Genomic DNA, 20,432 nt, shown 5'->3' with positions numbered 1-20,432 from the left:
ACTGTCTAGTTAGTAGAGTATGCCAGGGCATCAACAATAGTTGGAAACTTTGGACATTTTTCAATTAGAGATATAGTATATGTTTGATTTCGATATACCCACTTCAACTGTTAAGCCTTAATTGTGGTTTTCTTATGTTCCTACTTGACAGATAGTCTTAGCCAAGAAAGAATCATTGGAGAAGAAAGACTGCAAGATGCTCAGCAGATGAAAGAGGAATTACTGAAACATCAAACTACAGAAGAGGAACTTCATGGTGTGTATTTGCCTTGAAATATTAATTAATATTTTTTTTAAATAAACACCAACCGATTATTACGGAGACATTATGGAAATATAAACTATATAATTTTACTGAAAATTATTTAAAATTAACAATATCAATTATTTTAAAAAATGCTTTCCGCTTCTGATTCTTTGTGAATATTTTCTTTCTTAACTTGATCTATTCATTCATTCAAATTTGCTTCAGAATAAAACAAGGAGCAGCTCTAAATGGTTAGCTCTTTTGCATCTTATTTATTATATCATTTATAGCAAAACTTGCGGAGGCCAATGAAGAGATAGGAAATTTGAGACGACAGGTTGAAGAACAAAGTGGTGAGAAATTTTGTTTCATCATCATCTTACAAATGGACTCATATAAGTAAACAGGGAGAACCCAATGTAACTGATATATTTAAGAAATCACTGTCTAGTTAGTAAAGTATACCAGGGCATCAACGATAGATGGAAACGTGGGATAATTTGCATAACGTTCGAAGTCTGTTAAGCATAAATAACTAGTATCCCACGTGTCCAATTGTTGCAGATGTCCCTGACATACTCTAGTAAATAGACAATGATTCGTTATATTTCTATTTCATTGTGAAATTCAAATAAAATAGTTTTAGTTTTTTTTAATTGTAGATTAATTGATTTAACTATTATTAGCTTCACCTTTTATTTAAAATTTATTAATTTGAAATCAATCCGCGACGAATAATTTTCGCGACTGAGGAAACATTCCTTACAAATACTTAAAGATAAGATAAGTCGCTGAACTCTCAGAAATTTCTCGCACGAGAATAAAAGTTATTTACAGTATATTCTAAATACACATACAGGTATGCGTTACCATGTGCCAAATCAGGAAACGGATCGTCTTCCTCATGATAATGCAATGTCTAGTTGGACACAGGAAACGAATAATCTACAAGACAGAGAAAATCTTGGTGAGATTCTGTTTTCAATTTAACGATTCTTGATTACATCCACATGAAAAAAAAAACCACTTACAATCATTGAAATTTGAATATTGTATTAAAATGAATATGAAAAATACTTGCAACACTAATTATTTCATGTTTTGTTAGAATATACTTCATACGAAAGAAAAATAAAGGATTTGGAAAATGAGCTACATTCACAACAAGGTATTTATTGGTTGATGATTCAATGAATGATTGTATGATTGAATTCAGATAAATCAAATGTATCCGTCTTAGTACTCATATTCAAAAATTTTCTAAGAAATATTTCTTGATTACAGAAAGAGTGAACGATAACGAAGCACAAATTGAGCAACTGAACAAAACGATCAACGATAAGTCTGGTATTTGTTCATTTTTTATGAAAATATTTAAATTATAAAACATTGTACACAACATGCACATTTCTTAATTATTATACCCCCCGCAAACGAAGTTTAGGGGGGGGGTATATTGGAATCACCATGTCCGTCTGTCCGTCTGTCTGTCTGTCTGTCTGTCTGTAGACGAGATTTTGTCCGGACCATTACTCAGAAACTATTGGAAGGATTTGTCTGAAAATTTATACACATATTATTTACCATATGAATGTGTGCACCTTATATTTTCATCTTGATTGGATGATTATTTTGAATTTTACAGGTGTTTTTTCATTTTTATTTTGTGGTCTTGTTCAGACCGTTTCTCACAAACTATTGTAAGGATTTATCTGAAAATTTGTACACTTATTATTCACCATATGAATGAGTGAACCTGGAATTTTCAACTTTATTTGTCCATTTTTCTGCATTTTACAGGTTTTATTTTTATTTGAATTGACTTTGTTCATTTTGGGCTCATGTACAAGGTTTGAGACATAGAATCTAGAATATCTGTATAAAATGTGAACTACAGCTTAAAACAACTCATTAAAACAAAAAAAAAAAGAAACATCATCAAGTGTTTAAAACAGTTTATACATTACACAGAAGATAATGTAAATTCGTTTGTCTCTTGGGAATAATGACTGGACATGCATCCAGTTAAAGAAAAATTAATGAGTTTGGTGTTGGAGGTTGTTAAGGTTGTTAAGCCTGTGTGTTATCTGATCTCCAGGGAATAAGGCACAAGAATTAAAGATCTCTCTTCTCTAATTCTCTTAATTGTAATTTATTGTCTGTCAAAGCACTTCATTACTGGATGACCAGCTCTTTATTTTCAAAAGGGATTTGATCTATCAGGATTAATTTGATTTTGTATAATGATTTTTTTTAAACAATCAGTTTGCAGAGTGTCATGACACATACATGTACATGTAATTGCAATATATTTCTTTAATTTCTTTAATATATTTCTTTAATGCAGAAATAAAAAAAAAATGTTACCTTGAATTATATTTCACTGCAAATTTTTGTAAGTAAATAGTGAACACTTCTAGATCCATAAAGTATTTTTGAATTGGCACCTTCTCTGAAAAACCCAGCGGGGGGTATTTGTCCCTATTGGACAGTTCTAGTTAACTCTCTGGTATGAAACCAGAAGGGATTAAAATTCAGTAGAATGCCCATCTGCCTATATATAGATACATAACTTCCACCTTTTTACTTCAGATTCAGTAAAATTTTGCACATTACTAATTGAATTTAATGAAAAGGTATTGCTTCATTAATTTCATCTCCAAACTGCATTTGGATAAATTAAATAGATACCTTATCGTTTGAAAATCCTATGATGTAAAACAGATTTCAGTATATATTTTCACAATCAAGGAAAATATGAAATTTTTGTCTACTTTCCTTTAGTTGAAAATTGCCGTTTACTACAAAGAATTCTCAAGTTGGAAACAGCTGAAAAACAATTAAATGGTAAGTGGACTGTAATACATCCGTTATTTACTCAACTACCATTCCATTTAATATGTCAGTAGAAGTGTGTTACTTGATTTTGCTTAAATAACTACATGTACATAGTGACATTTTGGTTTATTAAATGTGTGTATTTTATTGTATAAGATCAAAATAACATATAAAAAAATTAATCATATTTATGTTTTTATTAATTATATTAAGTCTTTGTTTTTAGAAATAAAGACCAAGGCATCTGAAGGTATGTAAAAACACAAAAGTAACCCCTTTTGATATACAAATGGGGCCTATTTTACAAAAGAGCCCACGATTAAGACCAAGAAGTTTAGTTAGTGGTAAACTTTTTGCAAAATTAGATTTTCTGTTTTTAAAATGCTAGTGTAAAATTATGTTAAAAAGATTTTTAAACATCTCAGTATAATTGAAATATAATTTTAATGGGAAAGTAATCAGTAGAATTCAGTTTTGTACTCATTCCTTAGTTTCTTTGCAAAACAGCCCCCCGATGCATTAGTCCATGGAATTTTTTTCATAAAGCTATACAGAAGTGACATTTACCCTCATTTTGACATCAATTTATTACGTCTTTCTCTGTGTATATTTTATGTTTGACTTTAGACAAAATGGTCTGTTTCTTAGTTTGCTTAGTTAAAACGCAACAATCGTTAACGTTACATTTTACACAACTATTTACATGTACTATTTTATGTATTGCCACTTCATTTTTAGCTCACCTGAGCTGAAGGCTCAAGTGAGATTTTCTGATCACATTTTGTTTGTCGTCCGTCCGTCCGTCTGTAAACTTTTCACATTTTCGACTTCTTCTCAAGAACCACTGGACCAATTTGACCAAATTTGGTACAAAGCATCCTTGGGTGAAGGGTAATTTAAATTGTTAAAATAAAGGGCCAAGTCCCCTCATAAGGGGAGATAATCAAGAAAAGACAAAAAAAGGGTGGGGTCATTAAAAAATCTTCTTCTCAAGAACCAATGGGCCAGAAAAGCTGAAACTTATGTGGAAGCATCCTAGGGTAGTAGCATCCTAGGGTAGTTTAAATTCTAAATTTTTCAAATCATGACCCCCGGGGGAAGGGCGAGGTCACAATGGGGAATCAAAGTTTTACATAGAAATATAGAAGAAAAATCTTTGAAAATCTTCTTCTCAAGATCCACTGGGCCAGAAAAGATGAAACCTATGTGGAAGCATCCTGGTATAGTGTTGATTCTTAATTGTTCAAATCATGACCCCCGGGGGAAGGGCGGGGCAACAATGGGGAATCAAATTTTTACATAGAAATATATTATAATAGAAGAAATCTTTTGAAAATCTTCTTCTCAAGAACCACTGGGCCAGAAAAGCTGAAACCTATGTGGAAGCATCCTGGTATAACGTAGATTCTAAATTGTTCAAGTCATGACCCCTGGGGGGAAGGGCGGGGCCACATTGGGGAATCAAAGTTTTACATAGAAATATATAGGAAAAATCTTTGAAAATCTTTTTCTCAAGAACCACTGGACCAGAAAAGCTGAAACTTATGTGAAAGCATCCTAGGGTAGTGTAGATTCTATATTATTCAAATCATGACCCCCGGGGGAAGGGCGGGGCCACAATGGGGAATCAAAGTTTTGCATAGAAATATATAGGAAAAATCTTTGAAAATCTTCATCTCAAGAACCACTGGGCCAGAAAAGCTGAATCTTATGTGCACATGGAAGGAATATGGGGTAGTGTAGATTTCAAAATGTCTAAATTATGATCAGTGGGGTAGGGTGGGGATGCATTACGTATTGCAAGGGGGAAATCTGGTAAAGAACAGAATGGTCAAAGCTTCTCAGGTGAGCGATGTGGCCCATGGGCCTCTTGTTTCCGTAATTTACGATTTGCTAGAGGGCTGTATTTATGCACATTTAATTTTACACAAACTCGCAAAAATAAATTGAGATAGAAAATTGATCTCTCTGTTTTTATTCTCTGGTTCTTATTTCTTTTTTACAGAGGAGAGTTTAAGGGAGGCTGAAATAGAGAAACTGCAAAAAGAACTAGATTCTATGAATGGTATGTATCTCCTCAACAGATATGCCGTTTTTTAGTTCCACAATGATTATAAGAATCTATACAATTTTTTTATATTCTTAGTATTTCACAAATATAGTAGATATACTATATCCATCAATGTATAATTTATTTCATTATAATTTCGACTCATTTTTAAAATTATCAATACGAACAGAATCTCTTAACCAAGAGAGGAACATTGGAGAAGTCAGATTAAAAGAAATTGAGAAGTTAGAGGAGGATATACATAATCATAGGACAAGAGAAGAAGATTATCAACGTACGTGAATGCTTTGAATAATAATTTTCATTTACGTTGGGTATTTTGCTCCTTTCATAAAATATATCTAATGTAATGCATTTAACGAGGCTGGGGTGGCAGCCATTTTCAGACTATTTCAATCTCCTTTAAAAGAAGAGCTCCATATAAAGATATACAAAAATGATCAAATTTTTAAATTAAAATGTATGAAGTTTTTCTTTGCCAAATGATAGTTGACAGCTTAAGATACTGTATCTTAAAAAATTAGTTAAATATGGTGGTTAATTTGTGGTTAATTTGTTGGCCCCCCAGCCCCCTTAAAAGGCAAAAATTCAAAAATCACGTTTGGTTCTTGTTTGCATGTTTGTCCCTGTTGATTTTACACTTTTAAGATGTTTTTGAACAATATCAAGTTTTAAAATCTAACGTATAGAATTTAATTAAGTGAGTAAATAGCGATGCAATGCAAATAAGATTATTATCTTTCTTCAATACCTCTTCAAAAATTATTTGATTGATTACCATAAGTTAAAGTGAAAGTTTTTTAATATGAAAAGGGAATTTTTTTTTACTTCTCCCAAATTTATTATAATTTCTAGAAAAGCTAGAGGAAGCCAATAGAGAAATGGAAAATTTGAAAAGACAGACTGAAAAACAATGTGGTGAGATACGTCACATTAATAATACAAAAGAGACGATATTACTGTATTTCAAACAAGCGATTTTTTTTATTGACATATTCTTTGAAAGATAATGAAGTGCAAAAAAGTTCATAGTGATTTCTCAAGAACTGGGTTGTATTCACCTTTAGAATTAAAACATAGGTTCATATTGATAATGTTAAAAATAGATTCATTTAAGTGGAAGCAATAGGTATTTATGTATTCATCACAAATTCGTTTCCTTACAATAATGTAATTATGAAGATATTGTTCTAATTATAGCAGACAACGGTAGTATTCTTCACAAATATTTAGAAGAAGAAAAGACTTCAAAACATTACAAAGGTATACTTAACTCTAATTTTAAAAATGCTTTTAACAATACTAATTGATATCTCTTCTTCCGTTATTAATTGTGATTCATATTGATTCTATCGAAAGTTTCCTTGGAGGTCATGGGACAAGAGAAAGAAGAAGTAGAAAGTCAGCTCCATTACACGAAAGGTATGTAAAGATTACATAAAAAACCTGGGTTCGGGTATTTCCAAAGAAAAGTTGGTCATTTTGTTTGTTCGATTTTTTTGGTTCATTTTGTTTTTAACTATTTCTTTTTAAAGGGGGGGGGCATTAATTATAATTATTTTTATTAGTAAAAATTTTCAAAGTACAGTATAATATGAGGTTTTTTTTCCTACATGCATGTATTTTTCTTAAATAAGTGAAAAAAGGAGGAGAATATTTACACTGTAAAAAGAAAATTTGTTTGAAAATGTTCAAGATTACTATTTAGTTTGTTAAGTTTGCTGGGGCTTCAACGACAGTTGAAGACATTACAGGCATAGCCCATTTACAGTAAATTATTGCATGTTTTCAAATGACGTAAATGTCATTTCCATCAAACAATCATATATTTAACATAATTTGTAAATCAGAAACGTAAATATAACACAAGTGGTGTCATATAGATGATAATTATGAAGGCATTCCTTAATAATGTCCAAAGTTGTCACCCAATGACGTGGCACAAAATGGTAGACACGGGAAATTAACATGCATATAAATGTTTGATCAATTTTGCATTCTGTTGTAATTTTTAACACGCATGAACTTTCAAAGAATTATCTTATAAAAACATGGAAATGTTAATATAAAAATGTTTTACTTATGTTGTAGAAAAACTTGCTCAAACAGAACGCGAGGTGATAATTACCAAAGAAGAACATAAAGCAGAGAAATCAAAACTAGAGGAAGCATTCCAAAGGTTGAAAGGTGAAGCTTACTAAAAGTGTTTTGGTACATTGTATAAATCAGAATGAGAAAGAAAGAAAAAACATCCTCTTAATCAGTGACACATGAGTAGTCATCTAATATCTTATAACTTGAATTTATTATCAAATATTAAACATTCAAAGTGCATAGACATACATATGAAGTTAATATCTTCTCAAAATTTCTGCATAATATCACAACTTATATATATTGCAATAGCATTTCTTACGAAAATACATTAAAAATTTCATCTAAAAAGAAATTGAACCTTAAAATTTTTGGGGGGTTTGATGGACACATCCTTCCACTTTCACAAATTTAAGAAATGTGGCAATCTTCTTGTGTATCATTAGATTATTAAAACTATAATCCAGAAAATTCAGAGTAGAATTGTTCGAAAGCGAAACATACATACAGTATATTGTCAGTCCATGAAGTTTTGTCAAGCAGACTTTAACAATTGAACACACCCGGTGAATCGTAATCCTTAACAATATTAGAGCTCGTGCACTGTTTACAAAAACTGTGTACGTTTCACGGGTGTGTTCAATTTGCTAAACTCTGTACACAATGACGATTCTTGTAAAAGGATTTTTGCTTTCGATTATTTCTACTCTAAATACAATTATTTTTCTGGATTTAAGTTTCAATATTTCTTATTAATACACACCAAGATTGCCACTTTTCATGAATATTAAAAATAAGATTAAAATTTGTAAAAGTGCAAGCTAGGATGTGTTTACCAATCAAACCCATCCAAATATTTGAAGGTTCAATTACTTTTTAGATGAAATAAGATTTTCAATATATTTTCGTGTGAAATGCTATTGCAATATATAAGTCGTGATATTATACAGAAAATAGTAACTTCAAATTTGTGTCCGATTTAAGAATACATGTATGTAAATTTTAAGTAGAACTTTAGCAACACTAAAGTGTAGATTAAAATAGTTGGTTGGTATGTTCTAACATAAACATTGCTTTATTTTCTTCTTTTTGAAAAAATAAATGTTTTTTTTATTCATTTAAACATTTTAACTTTTTTCAGCTCAATCATCCCAGGAAATAGAAAAACAACATCAACAAATAAATAAACTTAAGGATGATATTCAGCGTTTAGAGACCATCCTTGCGCATACAACAAGTTTGTAATTTGAAATTCTCCTACCAGTAGTCATAGATAAGCATAATAATTTGCATGTATTTTATATAATGTTATAACTTTTGCAGATGAGTTGGAAGGAAAGAAAGTAGAAAATAAAAAATTGGAATCTGAACTCAACCGAATTAAGCGTAAGTTATAAAATACTAGTATAATGAATTTTCATAGGTATAATTGTATCACTGCAGCTATAGTTTTTGATTAAAATATATCAAATGACGTTTACATGTAGTTTATTGATGAATTAAATAATAATATGTTAAACGGGAGTACAGGATGTTGGGCATTTTTCGTTATCATATTTGCAGCAAAGTTTTAGAAAAAGACTTTTGTGAATAGGCTGGCTCTTTAGTGTGTGGAAATGAAATAGTTGCGCTAGAATAAATCAGAATACTAGTATACAAACACAAGCTTGTCTGAAAAGTTAGATGATTACATATATATTTATTATGCTTACTACACTGAAGTATTCTAAACATTAAATTGCATTAACAGATGAATTTTGACTTATAATTATACTATAGAGTAATCAGTTTCAGTTTTAGTTCAATGTTAAGACACCAGGGAAGGAATATAAGTTTTGAAAATGGATTTAAGATGAATATGATTACTTAGTATCATTATATACTATTATGTTAATTCTTTGTTTTCAAGAAAAACAATAAACATGTTTGCTATCAATTCTCATTGTCAGGAGAACTGGAGGGCATCAAAAATGAGAAGACACAGCTAGAAGACCACATTTGTCAGTTAAATGGTAAATATGTTATATGTTATATTTATTTACAAACTTCATAAATTTACATAGATCAAAGGAGAAGATCGCTGTTTATTTATACTCAATATATAATTGTATCAACAGGAGAAATAAATACACGTGATACAAGGATAATGAAGATGAACGGCGATTTAACGATGAAGGAAGCTGAAAAAACCTATGCCAATGGTAGGAATTTGTTTATCCAGTACTTAAATTTAAAAATTTTTCGCAAACAATATAGGAGATTTACTGATTACACTTTTTAAACTTATAATTTATTCTTTTTTTTCTTAATCCTAAACAGCATACAAAACTTGGTTATGTGTTTATTTAAAACCATGTATCTTGTATATGGTGGAACCATATCTGTGGATCAAAGTATTGAATATGAGAATTTAGAGTTGTTTTTATGCCCACGTAAACGAAGTTTCGGGGGTATATATTTTTTGTCGTGTCCTTCCGTCTGTCTGTCTCTCTGTCTGTCTGTCTGTCTCTCTGTTTGTCTGTTTGTCCGCAAAAACTTTAACCTTGCCCATAACTTTTGATTTAGTGGAGCTATGACTTTCATATTTTGTTTATTTCTTGTGACAAGAACACACAAATTTGACCTTTTGACCTTGACCTTGTTTGACATTTTACATTAAAATTTTAAACTTTTACTTTGGTCTTTTGAATAGTAGATACCAGGACATTTATACTTCACATATGTAATCTTTGTTGAAAGACCTTTCATGGGATACATGGCCTTCAAAATAAAAAAATTTTAACCTTGGCCATAACTTGGTATAGAGTCCTATTTGATTTTTGTGGAAAAATCTTTATTACTTATTTAAAAAAGCAAACCTACATGCTTTTAAAGAATTAGGGCATGTTTTATACTTAACATATTTAATTTTTGTACAAGACCTTTCATTTGATAACCATTCTAGTTGGAATTTGGCCTAGATTGTTAAAATGAAAAAGGATAAAGATCTTTTGATCTTGACCTATGACAAAAAACTTCAAATTGTTTTCCTATACAAATCTGTAAAACACACAATGATAAGTCATTTTTTGAGGCATATTTAGTTAAGAGCATGGCCTTCAGAAATAAAGCTGGCAATAGTTGGTATAGAGTCTTATTTGATTGGGAAAAATCTTTATTACTTATTTAAATACATGTACATGTATGTAACCATTCTAGTAAGATTGTTAAAATGAAAAAGGTAAAGCTATCGAATATGACAAAAAACTTCAAATGAAACAAATCTGTAAACGAGGAATAAAACACCCATCCCTGGAAAATCCATTGAGATAGGACATTTAAGGCGGAATATTCCTTAATTTACAAAATAGTGTAAAAACTGTATGGTCAAATCTTTCATACGACATTTTTCTGAAAAGCAACACATCAAAGGCATAGGATGAATGTTGTTTTCTATGGGCCTTCTGTTTTGTAGTCTTTGGTGAGAATGAAAATGTTTTATCTTTTGAAAGTAAATAACGCAACTAATAATGAAGTCATTGTAAATTTCTGCCATGGTTCAGAAATGATGCCAAACCAATGACATCCATGAGCATACTGTATACAGGGTTATTTTCGCCCCGTGTTATTTTCGCCCTTTCACACTGTAAAACAAATTTGCCCCGTATTTAAGAAATTATACTGATTTTTTTAAATTCGCCCCGTTTTAAATTCGCCCTCCTGAGGTGAGGGCCAAAGGGGCGAAAATAAAACGGGGGCGAAAATGTCCCTGTATACAGTATATAAATATGAATTGCACTGACAATATAAGTTATTCGAATTTAAATTTCATGTTTATATATGTATAGGAAAAAGTAATTTTTAGATAATTATGAGATGTTATAGTTTATTTTGTTTCTTTATCATATCTTTAGAATGCATGCAAAAGGCTGTTCAAAGACAACAGGAAATGACGTATCAACTATCCACTTTACAGAGAGTTGAAATGGAAAAAAATCAAGCAGAACAAGACAAGAAATCACTATTAGGTGATTACCTTTTTAATATACTAGTATTATATTTAACATGCTATCAAATTAGAACGAAACTAATGATGAACAAGCTATTCCTTTTTTTATTGGGGAAGAATCGTAATTTAAAAAAAATAAAAACCTAGTAATACAAGAGTTAAAGGGGTATCACTGAATGGAAAGAAATGTCACAATTGCCATAAATTCTTTAGTAAACGAAAGTGTTCAACATATTTTATTAATGTATAGCTCAGTCTATATGACTTTTGTCCGAAAACTTCATTCAGAATACCCAGTATACAAACTCTGTAGAATACTAGTATTAAAACACGATGAGACGTGGTCCAACGTTGGGTCTCGCCTATCAACTCAGGCCAAATTATGCCAGTTCTCTTCAATAAATTCTCATTTTGAATATGATGGTACGCAAGATTTGTGAATGAACTGAAAACGATTGCCGTCGAAATATGTTTTCTCATAACTACGTGTCATAACACTATATATACCTTAATATATTGAATTGAAAATCAATATTGGATGTTTGCTAGAAGCACTGACTTTTACAGTTGAAGGCTACACTGACCAGGTTAACTGAGTTAAAATTAATGATTCATTAACAGTCGTTGACATTCTTTCTAACACTAAATTGGCTGATAAGATTAATACCAGGGTCATAAAAATTAAAATGCAAAATGTTGATGCTTATATCACCTAGCTATTCTGCTTTAAAGAAATAGTTGAAGTACCATTCAAATTTGAAACATGAAATTTATATTTCCGGACTTAAGGATATCCGATCCTCGGTCAGGAAGGATAACTCGAAAAATTAATATTTAATTTGAAATGCATCAAAATGAAGCTTGAAAATGATTTTTTTCATGCAACAATTTTCACTTTATTCATCTTAATAAGATTCAATGTTTTTGGAAGTCTTTGAAAAGGTCTTATAAAAGTTTACATTTGTACCGTATAAAAGGAAAAAAATGAATACGGTTTTAGAGAAATAAAATTTTCTTGAATCCAGCCTTAGATACCAATGCTTATTTGCATGATATGAAATAAGAAGTGATTTTTGGTGTCTTGCAATGATAGCAAAGGCCTTTTACACATGTATTATAGAATACATGACGGAAACAGAAGACAAAAAATACCAGATAAGTATAAAAATCATGACAATTTCTCTGAATGCCTGGATACCTATCGTTTTTTAACCTAAATTATATTTGTTGATCAATTTGCAATTAGAAAATGCATTCCTGATATTCCATTTTGCTTTTTCTGCAAAAATATTGATAATTTGACAATTTTCCCTATATAATATGATTAACTTTAATCTTTAACTTTAAAGAAATACTGTGGATAAATTTACATAACTTTTCAGAGATACTTTCATGAGTATTTTTGATTACTTAACTGCCAATTTCATTAACCTGAGGATCGGACTACCTTAATGGGTTTATTTTCAGTTAACAATGATTTTATGGATGATGTTGGTGTTTTCAAAAGCCCAAATAGCAAAACAAATCTGTCTTTGAAATTTATGTCATCATCTAAAAGATTAAACTTCATTTCAGATGAGAACAACCTTCTGCGTGCAAGTCTGAAAGAAACAGACGATTTTCGCAGCTATCTGCAGAATTACTATAAAATTTTACAAGACACACAGTTAGCATTACAGAGGGAAACTGGTAAGATCTTTGCAAACAATGACACATATGTAACTAATTTAATATATTTTACCTCTCGATCAAAGTGTAATGTAGTGAAAGAATAGTTTTTAGTCGAATTCTTTTTTCTGTCTTTGCAAAACATTGTGATGTAATGTACCGAACTTGTGTCGATAAACCAAGCCTATCCTTTGTATGAAATGTTATTTTTAACGAAAACGAATAGCAAATACGATAATACGATCATCGTATCATGAAAAGTGTATTGAGAACAAAGTGATACTAGTAAAATGAAATATTCGATACGTACGAGGGGTGATCAAAAAGTTCGCAAACTATCTCTACAGTAAAACTCGTTTAGTACAAACACAGATATAGCGAATTAACGGATATAGCGAAGTTTATCTGGGTCCCCGGCAAAATTCTTAACAAATCTTTGTAAAATTTTACGGGTATAACGAACTCTGATATAACGAATTTACGGATATAGCGAACTAATTTTGAGTCCCTTTGAGGTTAACTATAATGAAATTTACATCTTTTATATCGAACTTTCAAATATTATAAAAAAAAAATGATAATTTGAACTTACTTTATTTCCTTTTAGCATTTGTATATAAAATTCAATTCATAAGAAAACCTACGTTATCGAAGATATGTCTTGTAATATTTGCTTCACTAACATACTTCGTAGTAATACTTGAAGAAAAACATGCATTGTGCGAATTCGTATTTCGTTATACGGATATAGCGAATTAAATTCACAGGTCCCAAAGACTTCGCTATAACCGAGTTTTACTGTATATCTACAAAACCACAATTCAGATTAGAATAAAATTTAGTACACATAATAATTATTGCCATACACAAGTTCTATAAAGAGCATATGCTGAATATTTGAATGATAATATATTATAATTATTAAATGCCTAAGATATCGTTTACTTTTGATTTTAAACATACGAGGGGTTATCAAAAAAGTTCGTGGACTGAGGCGAAAAAAATTAACACTACATAGTCTGTGCTTTCAAAATTTAAAAGGAACATAAAACAACAAAAAATAAAGAAATGTTGAAATTTTTAACTTCATAAATTCATTATTTGCCAAATTGATAAAAAAATAAAAACGACATTATATGATCACCCGGCCCTGTCGTCGCTAAATTTTATGACGTCCAAAAACGTCACATTTTTCAAAGTCCGATTCTTCTATCTCATACCATTATCTTGATAAAGTGTCCTTTTGTTGAATAAAATTCATTGCTATACCTAAAGAGGTTTCAATTTTATTGCGCCAGTCCACGAACTTTTTGATATGAAAATATTACTTATTGATATTAGATATGAAAAAGGGCACCCATTCTTTAGCCACCTCGAATCAACGACTCTCCCTAGACAGAGGATTTGGGTTTTGATGGTTTCCATGCTAATTATGGGGAAAAATTAACATATCTGCCAATTTTGTTGCCGAGGTTTGGCCATTTCTGACAAATGGACTGTTTTTGTTATAAAAAATATATCTTGCATAGAAGGAATATAAGACTAAGAAAATCTTTCAGCTTTTGTGACAGAACGCTAAGGAGCAGGTCACGTGACCACGTATATCACTTGATTCGAGCCTGAGCAGAACGATGGCAGATGTGCATTAAATCGGAGAGGACTTATTTAAAATATAATCAACACTGAAACCAAATACTGTTTCTTTTATGGAAGTTATTCACTTAGTTTTCAAATCGCCCCTTGTATAACAAATATAGCCTATTATTTTATCTAAAAGGAATTTTTACTACCGTAATTTGTTAAATTTAGCACCCTTATTATATTTTATCTTCCAGATAAAAACAGACATTTCAATGAATTACTGTCTTCTAATGGCCACCGTATGGAAAACATGACGGCAGATTTACGAAATTACCGTTCTCTGGCGGAGAGTCACAGAAAATCGCTGGAAGAGAAAAAAGGTCTAAAAAAATATTAATGTAGAATGAAAATTTGACCTAAATTTCCTCTTTTTGATATTATTTATTAATAATTATCAAACACATGCCAAATTCCAAACCCACATCATTTAAGTAGTTTAAAATTATGTACAATAATTTACTATTTATTTTTAAAGATTATGTACATGGTCTTCAACGGAATATAGATAAGCTTACTTGTAAGTATACATGTAATATGTATAATGCGGAAACAATTTTAATGTATACAACAAATAAGAAAAGTAAAATTTCATCGAATAACATGAGAATATGCTGTGCAAAACCTATGCAATTGCAGCTTCCATTGTTTTGATACAGACTATTTCAGTAAAATGTTAGACCTTTACTTTCAAAAGAAAATATTAATAATTTTATATAGATGAAAATGAAAAATTAAAAGAAGAACGTGACAAGTATCACCAGGAGAGCTTTGAATTAAAAGACAGATGCCAAGGTTTGACTGAGGAGCTAGAACAGTCAAGAAACGAAAGCAGAGAACTGAGGGAACAAGCCGAGGCTGCTGATGGTACAAGCGAAAATAGATCATTCCCAAATCAAGGTCAGTAAAAAAATAGATCAATCCCAAATAAATGTCAGTAAAAATAGATAAAGACCAAATTAGGGTCAGTAAAAATAGATCAATTCCAAATAAATGTCAGTAGAAATATATAAATACCAAATCAAGGTCAGTAAAAATAGATAAATCCCAAATTACGGTCAGTAAAAATAGATCAATCCCAAATTACGGTCAGTAACACATAGATCAAAAAAATCAAGGTCATAATATTTTTAAATTAAGGTTTTAAAAATTGATTTTTCCCAAATAAATGTCAGTAAAAATAGATAAATTGTTTTATGCTGAGTCGCCAGTATTTCAAGATTTTTTATCGATCATTAATGAACAATAAATGTTCATTCCTTATTTTTTAAAAGTGCCAGTTTAAAATGAGTTTGAATGTAAAAAAAGAATGACAAATGTTACATATTGATTTACAAGATTTTTTTTATTTCCATTTTCCAAATTTTTAAGTACTCCAGCAGGTACATATTAATGACATTTACTCTTTTAATAAAATAACATTTCTTATCTATAAGGTTGGTTTTGATAATTTTAATAAATTTTGCAGGTCCTCCAAACGTGAGTTTTCAAGGTCCAGGATTTTTTGCACATGGTATGTTTACTTTTATATAATCACCGTTACATGACATTATGCATTTGTAATATTCTTTGTTGAGGTGTTTCCAAATTCCATCCACATGTATGTTTCATGATACAGCATTTTTTGGTTTTGACTCCTTTGAATATAATTAAAAAGTTTGTTAACAGAATATAAGTCCAAGAAAAATTTTCATTACTTTTGTGACAAACGCTTGGCAGGTCACCCTTGTATAAACAGCCGTTGTTCTTCCCTTAGAACATCAGTATGTGAAAATTTATAAAGAACTTTAAAATATAAAACAGAAATGGAATACAATTAAATTTTATATTCACTAGTTTGAAATTGTGATAAATGCTTGTATAACAAATAAGGGTATGATTTTATCTTACAACAAATATGTTAATATAGTAATATGTAATCAAAATTATAATTTTGTAATTTTATCTTCCAGATTTTGTGTAACATTGACATTTAATGATTTTTTCTTCTAATTTTTACTGGAAAACATGATCAGATTTACTGCAATACCAATACCTCTGAAAATCACTGTAAGAGAAAAAGTTTTCTTTATATAGTAGAATGAAAATTTGACATTTCCTCTTTTTGATATTTTATTAATAATTATCAAATACATAAACAAACCTTCATTGTTTTAAAATAAACCATAATACTAATACCCGAACAAGATTATAGTACAAATATAAAAAACAAATATCAATAAGTTACTTGTAACCATAATTTAATTTTAAAAAAATTTTAATGTAACAACAAATTAAAAGTAAAATTTCATTTTGAATAATAATAAATGCTTTAAAAACATAAATTACACCTACTGGTAAGAGACTACTTTTTAAAGCTTTTATATTTATTTTTTTTATTTAATAATTTTATATAGATCCCGAAAATGAAAAATAAACGAAGAACGTGAAATATCTGAGAGCTTTGAATTAAAAGACAGATGCCTGTATAACCTGGAGCTATAACAGTCAATTTGATTATCGAAAGCAGAAACTGTGGGACAATGAACGGCTTCATAAAAGTGAATATATAGATCATTCCCAAATCAAAAAAAAATAATAAACATGATGTGACCTACGTAATAATTAGTAATTATGTTAAATGTAGTTAGTCATCTAATTGAAAAGTAAACCATAAGACCACGGAACATATAAATACTGGCAAGATTGGAGATATGCATGTCATTTCCATTTTTTACAGTCTAACGTTCAAACTATAATTTCCATCCATTATTCTCAGACGCTCTCATCGAATTTTCAGACCGCTCAATTTCATTTTTTCCCCAAGTTAATGTTCCACATGCTTATCAATTTTGCACAAAAAATGAAATTGGGATTTAGTTGATGTAACTTTTTATCCTTTTAGCCATCATAATTATTTTAGGGTGATTAAAAGTATATTTCTTGATTTAGCAATATCCAAAAAATTGTAAAATACAAAGTCCTCAGAAAATTCAAAATTCATAACTATGTTTCACATTCAATATATTTTTATTCAATCAAAATATTTTAGAAAAAGAAGATCAAATAGAATTTTGATTTCAACATTTTCGTTTTTTTTCTATATGCGTGCTCAGTTTTGTAGTTTTATAGTTGTGAAGATTTTTTTATTTTTTCTCTATAATTTATCTTTTAATCCTGTGCATTTTATTAAATTATACAAAGAGAAGAGGTGGTTTTTGGTTATTGTTTTACATGAATTAATTCTAACAAGATTTCTTTTTAGGCCATTTTCCAAATTTTTAATAAGTACTCCAGCAGGTTTATTAATGACATTTACTCTTTTAATAAAATAACATTTCTTATCATAAGGTTAATTTTGATAATTTTATATAAATTTTGCAGGTCCTCAAAAATGAAATTTTAAGGTCAGGATTTTTTGCATGTTTTTGTTTACTTTATATAATCACCGTTACATGAAATTATAAATTCTACAGGTAATATATAGAGGTGTTTGAAAATTCCAAACATGTATGTTTCTTACAGCATTTATTTTGGTTTTGACTCCTTTGAATGTAATTATCAACAAGTTTGTTAACAGACATATGCCCAGTTTCATTACTCTCGTAATCGTTGGGCAATACTCTTGATAAACAGCCGTTGTTCTTCCCTTATCATCAGTATTGAAAATTTATAAAGAACTTTAACTAAAACAGAAATGGAATGACAATTAAATTTTATATTCACTACTTTGAAATTGTGATAAATGCTTGAAAAAGGTGAAGTGATGCTGCATTACAACAAATATGTTAATATAGATTAGTATATAATCAAAATTATAATTTTGTAATTTTATAAAAAATATTTTGTGTAACATTGATTTAGATTTTTTCTTTAAATTTTTACTGGAGCAAGAATGATCATATTTACTGCAATACCAATACCTCTGAAACACCGTAGTCAAAAGATTTCTTTATATAGATAAGGCTCGGAAAGCTTTGGCATTTCAGTATGAAACCTTTCTACGTCATACTTAGAGATAATAAGACAAACCTTGTTTTACAAGAAACCATATACCCAATACTTTCAAACAGTTATTGTCCAAAATAAAAAAAAAATCAATAAACTGGAACCATAACTTTAACCAAAAAATCTTACGAGCCTAGAAGGGTTCAAAGTGAATATTTATTTTGAATAATAATAATCACTTTATAAACATAAATTACGCCTACTGGTCGCGGAGACTACTTTTTAAAGCTGATCATTATTTTTTTTTACAGGAACTTTATCCCTGTCGAGAACGATCCTTTGGATGAAATAGTTTAAACAAGGTCCCGTGCCACAATAGATGCATGGAAAAGATTCCTCACTGTTCAATGGCGAAAAGTGCAGATAATAGGACACAATTTTAGCTCCTCACCGGCAATTTGCGGCCTCTCCATATGAGTGAAAATTCTGGAGAGGGCCATTAAACAACAGAAAAGCAAACATGGTCCCTATTTGTTATCTTTCTCCTTTAATTTAAAGTAATACTGTTGAACGCTGAATGCATCAAATTCGCTATTGTGAAAATTAAATGTGATATCTGTACCGAAAAAATTATGAAATGAAGGTCCCAGAAAGTTTTTTTTTTCCAATATAAGTGTGAATGAATTAATACTGAAGTTCAGGGTTTTTTCCGTTTAGATTAAAACACGTCTCTTAGTATGTACAGCTTTAAAGTATAGGCGAAAAGTTCTAGACCCTCGTAAAATGGGCCGTCAAGGTTCTTTCACGTCTAAATCTCTTAACTAGTAAGTCAGTGGCGTATCATCATATTTTAATGTAAAAATCCAACTTTTACCCGAATAAAAGACGCGACTAGCAAAAAAGGGGGAGGGGGAAGAAACTTGTCCAAACTTGAAAATTTTGTGTGAGGGTGTGGGTGGCTGGGGGGACGACTTCAAGTGCCAGACGTTTTCTTATACGTCATTATCCTTAACTAACTACCAGGTATTAACTATACTCGAACAAAAAGGGGTTTCAACAGTAAAAAGTTATGTGTTTAAAAAGTGGGGTTGGGGATGGGGTAGTGGACATCCCTGATGCTGCGTACCTGTAAGTAAAGAAAGATAAAATATTTTAATCTTGCTTCGAGCAAGCTTTCACGCATACATATATATTATGCAACACTGCACCTTTTTGGTTATTTTTGGATGTTCACTTTCAAATTTTCTCATCAACAACTGCGATTGCTTGACAGACAAAAAAAATTTACATAAAAGAAAAGGCTTTAATATTCATCTGTTTACTTTTGTTAGCAGTTTTATATTTTTGATGTATAGAAAAAAATAAAGCGCCGCTCAATTTACTGATTAAAAGAAGAATTGTAGGGCATACTGTTTTTTGAAGAAATATAACTGTTCTATTTGCAGTAAATACCCATCTACCCAGTCTCTCTCTACATATGAAGCATGCGTGTATTATTAGTAATATACATATCAAAACACCATTAAATTTTGGAGTGAATCCAATCCAGTTAATTTTCTGAAACTGTTATTACTACCGGTACTTTCGTTTCTTTTTCTCGACATATAGTGTTATGTATATATTAGCGTTGCATGTTCTGTTTTTTTATCGACACTTGCGAATATACCCGATTATACCTAAACAAGGTAAGACTTACGAGAATTTTATTCTCTGCATGCATGTAATTTAATAAAATGAGATTGAAAAAATAATATCTTAGCATGGCGATCATATATTATATTTAACACTTTATCATAAAAACTTTATCTTTGAAATACATAAAAAAAAAACGAAACGCCAGGGTACATGGTTATTACAGTATTTAGAAGAATGACGATATACGCCATATTATAATTAGTCTGGTGCTGATTTTTAAAAAAAGAAGACTAGAAATGAGTTCTAGCGGCAAATAATCATTATCT

The 20,432-nt window shown here is 30.1% G+C and overlaps 1 protein-coding gene across 38 annotated transcripts in view; it reads left to right on the top strand.

Moving 5' to 3' along the window:
• LOC134234941 (myosin-2 heavy chain-like) overlaps positions 1 to 15,634 on the top strand; it is a 35,702-nt gene extending 20,068 nt beyond the window's left edge. For all 38 annotated transcript variants that reach the window (XM_062717020.1, XM_062717013.1, XM_062716983.1 and 35 more), the window contains 15 exons: positions 5,091 to 5,150; positions 5,326 to 5,430; positions 6,012 to 6,074; positions 6,357 to 6,419; positions 6,516 to 6,578; positions 7,248 to 7,343; positions 8,392 to 8,487; positions 8,574 to 8,636; positions 9,200 to 9,262; positions 9,368 to 9,451; positions 11,144 to 11,257; positions 12,814 to 12,927; positions 14,742 to 14,867; positions 15,023 to 15,064; positions 15,265 to 15,634. In XM_062717020.1, coding sequence (XP_062573004.1) covers positions 5,091 to 5,150; positions 5,326 to 5,430; positions 6,012 to 6,074; positions 6,357 to 6,419; positions 6,516 to 6,578; positions 7,248 to 7,343; positions 8,392 to 8,487; positions 8,574 to 8,636; positions 9,200 to 9,262; positions 9,368 to 9,451; positions 11,144 to 11,257; positions 12,814 to 12,927; positions 14,742 to 14,867; positions 15,023 to 15,064; positions 15,265 to 15,452 — 1,340 coding nt within the window. In that variant the 3' untranslated portion in view covers positions 15,453 to 15,634. The remainder of the gene's footprint in view (positions 1 to 5,090; positions 5,151 to 5,325; positions 5,431 to 6,011; positions 6,075 to 6,356; positions 6,420 to 6,515; positions 6,579 to 7,247; positions 7,344 to 8,391; positions 8,488 to 8,573; positions 8,637 to 9,199; positions 9,263 to 9,367; positions 9,452 to 11,143; positions 11,258 to 12,813; positions 12,928 to 14,741; positions 14,868 to 15,022; positions 15,065 to 15,264) is intronic.
• The last annotated feature ends 4,798 nt before the right edge of the window (positions 15,635 to 20,432 follow it).

The sequence above is a fragment of the Saccostrea cucullata genome, unplaced genomic scaffold, assembly GCF_032062105.1.
Source record: "Saccostrea cucullata isolate Sc308-1 unplaced genomic scaffold, CSIRO_AGI_Scuc_v1 ctg617, whole genome shotgun sequence".
NCBI lineage: Eukaryota > Metazoa > Mollusca > Bivalvia > Ostreida > Ostreidae > Saccostrea > Saccostrea cuccullata.
This window is presented reverse-complemented; position numbering and strand designations above follow the sequence as displayed.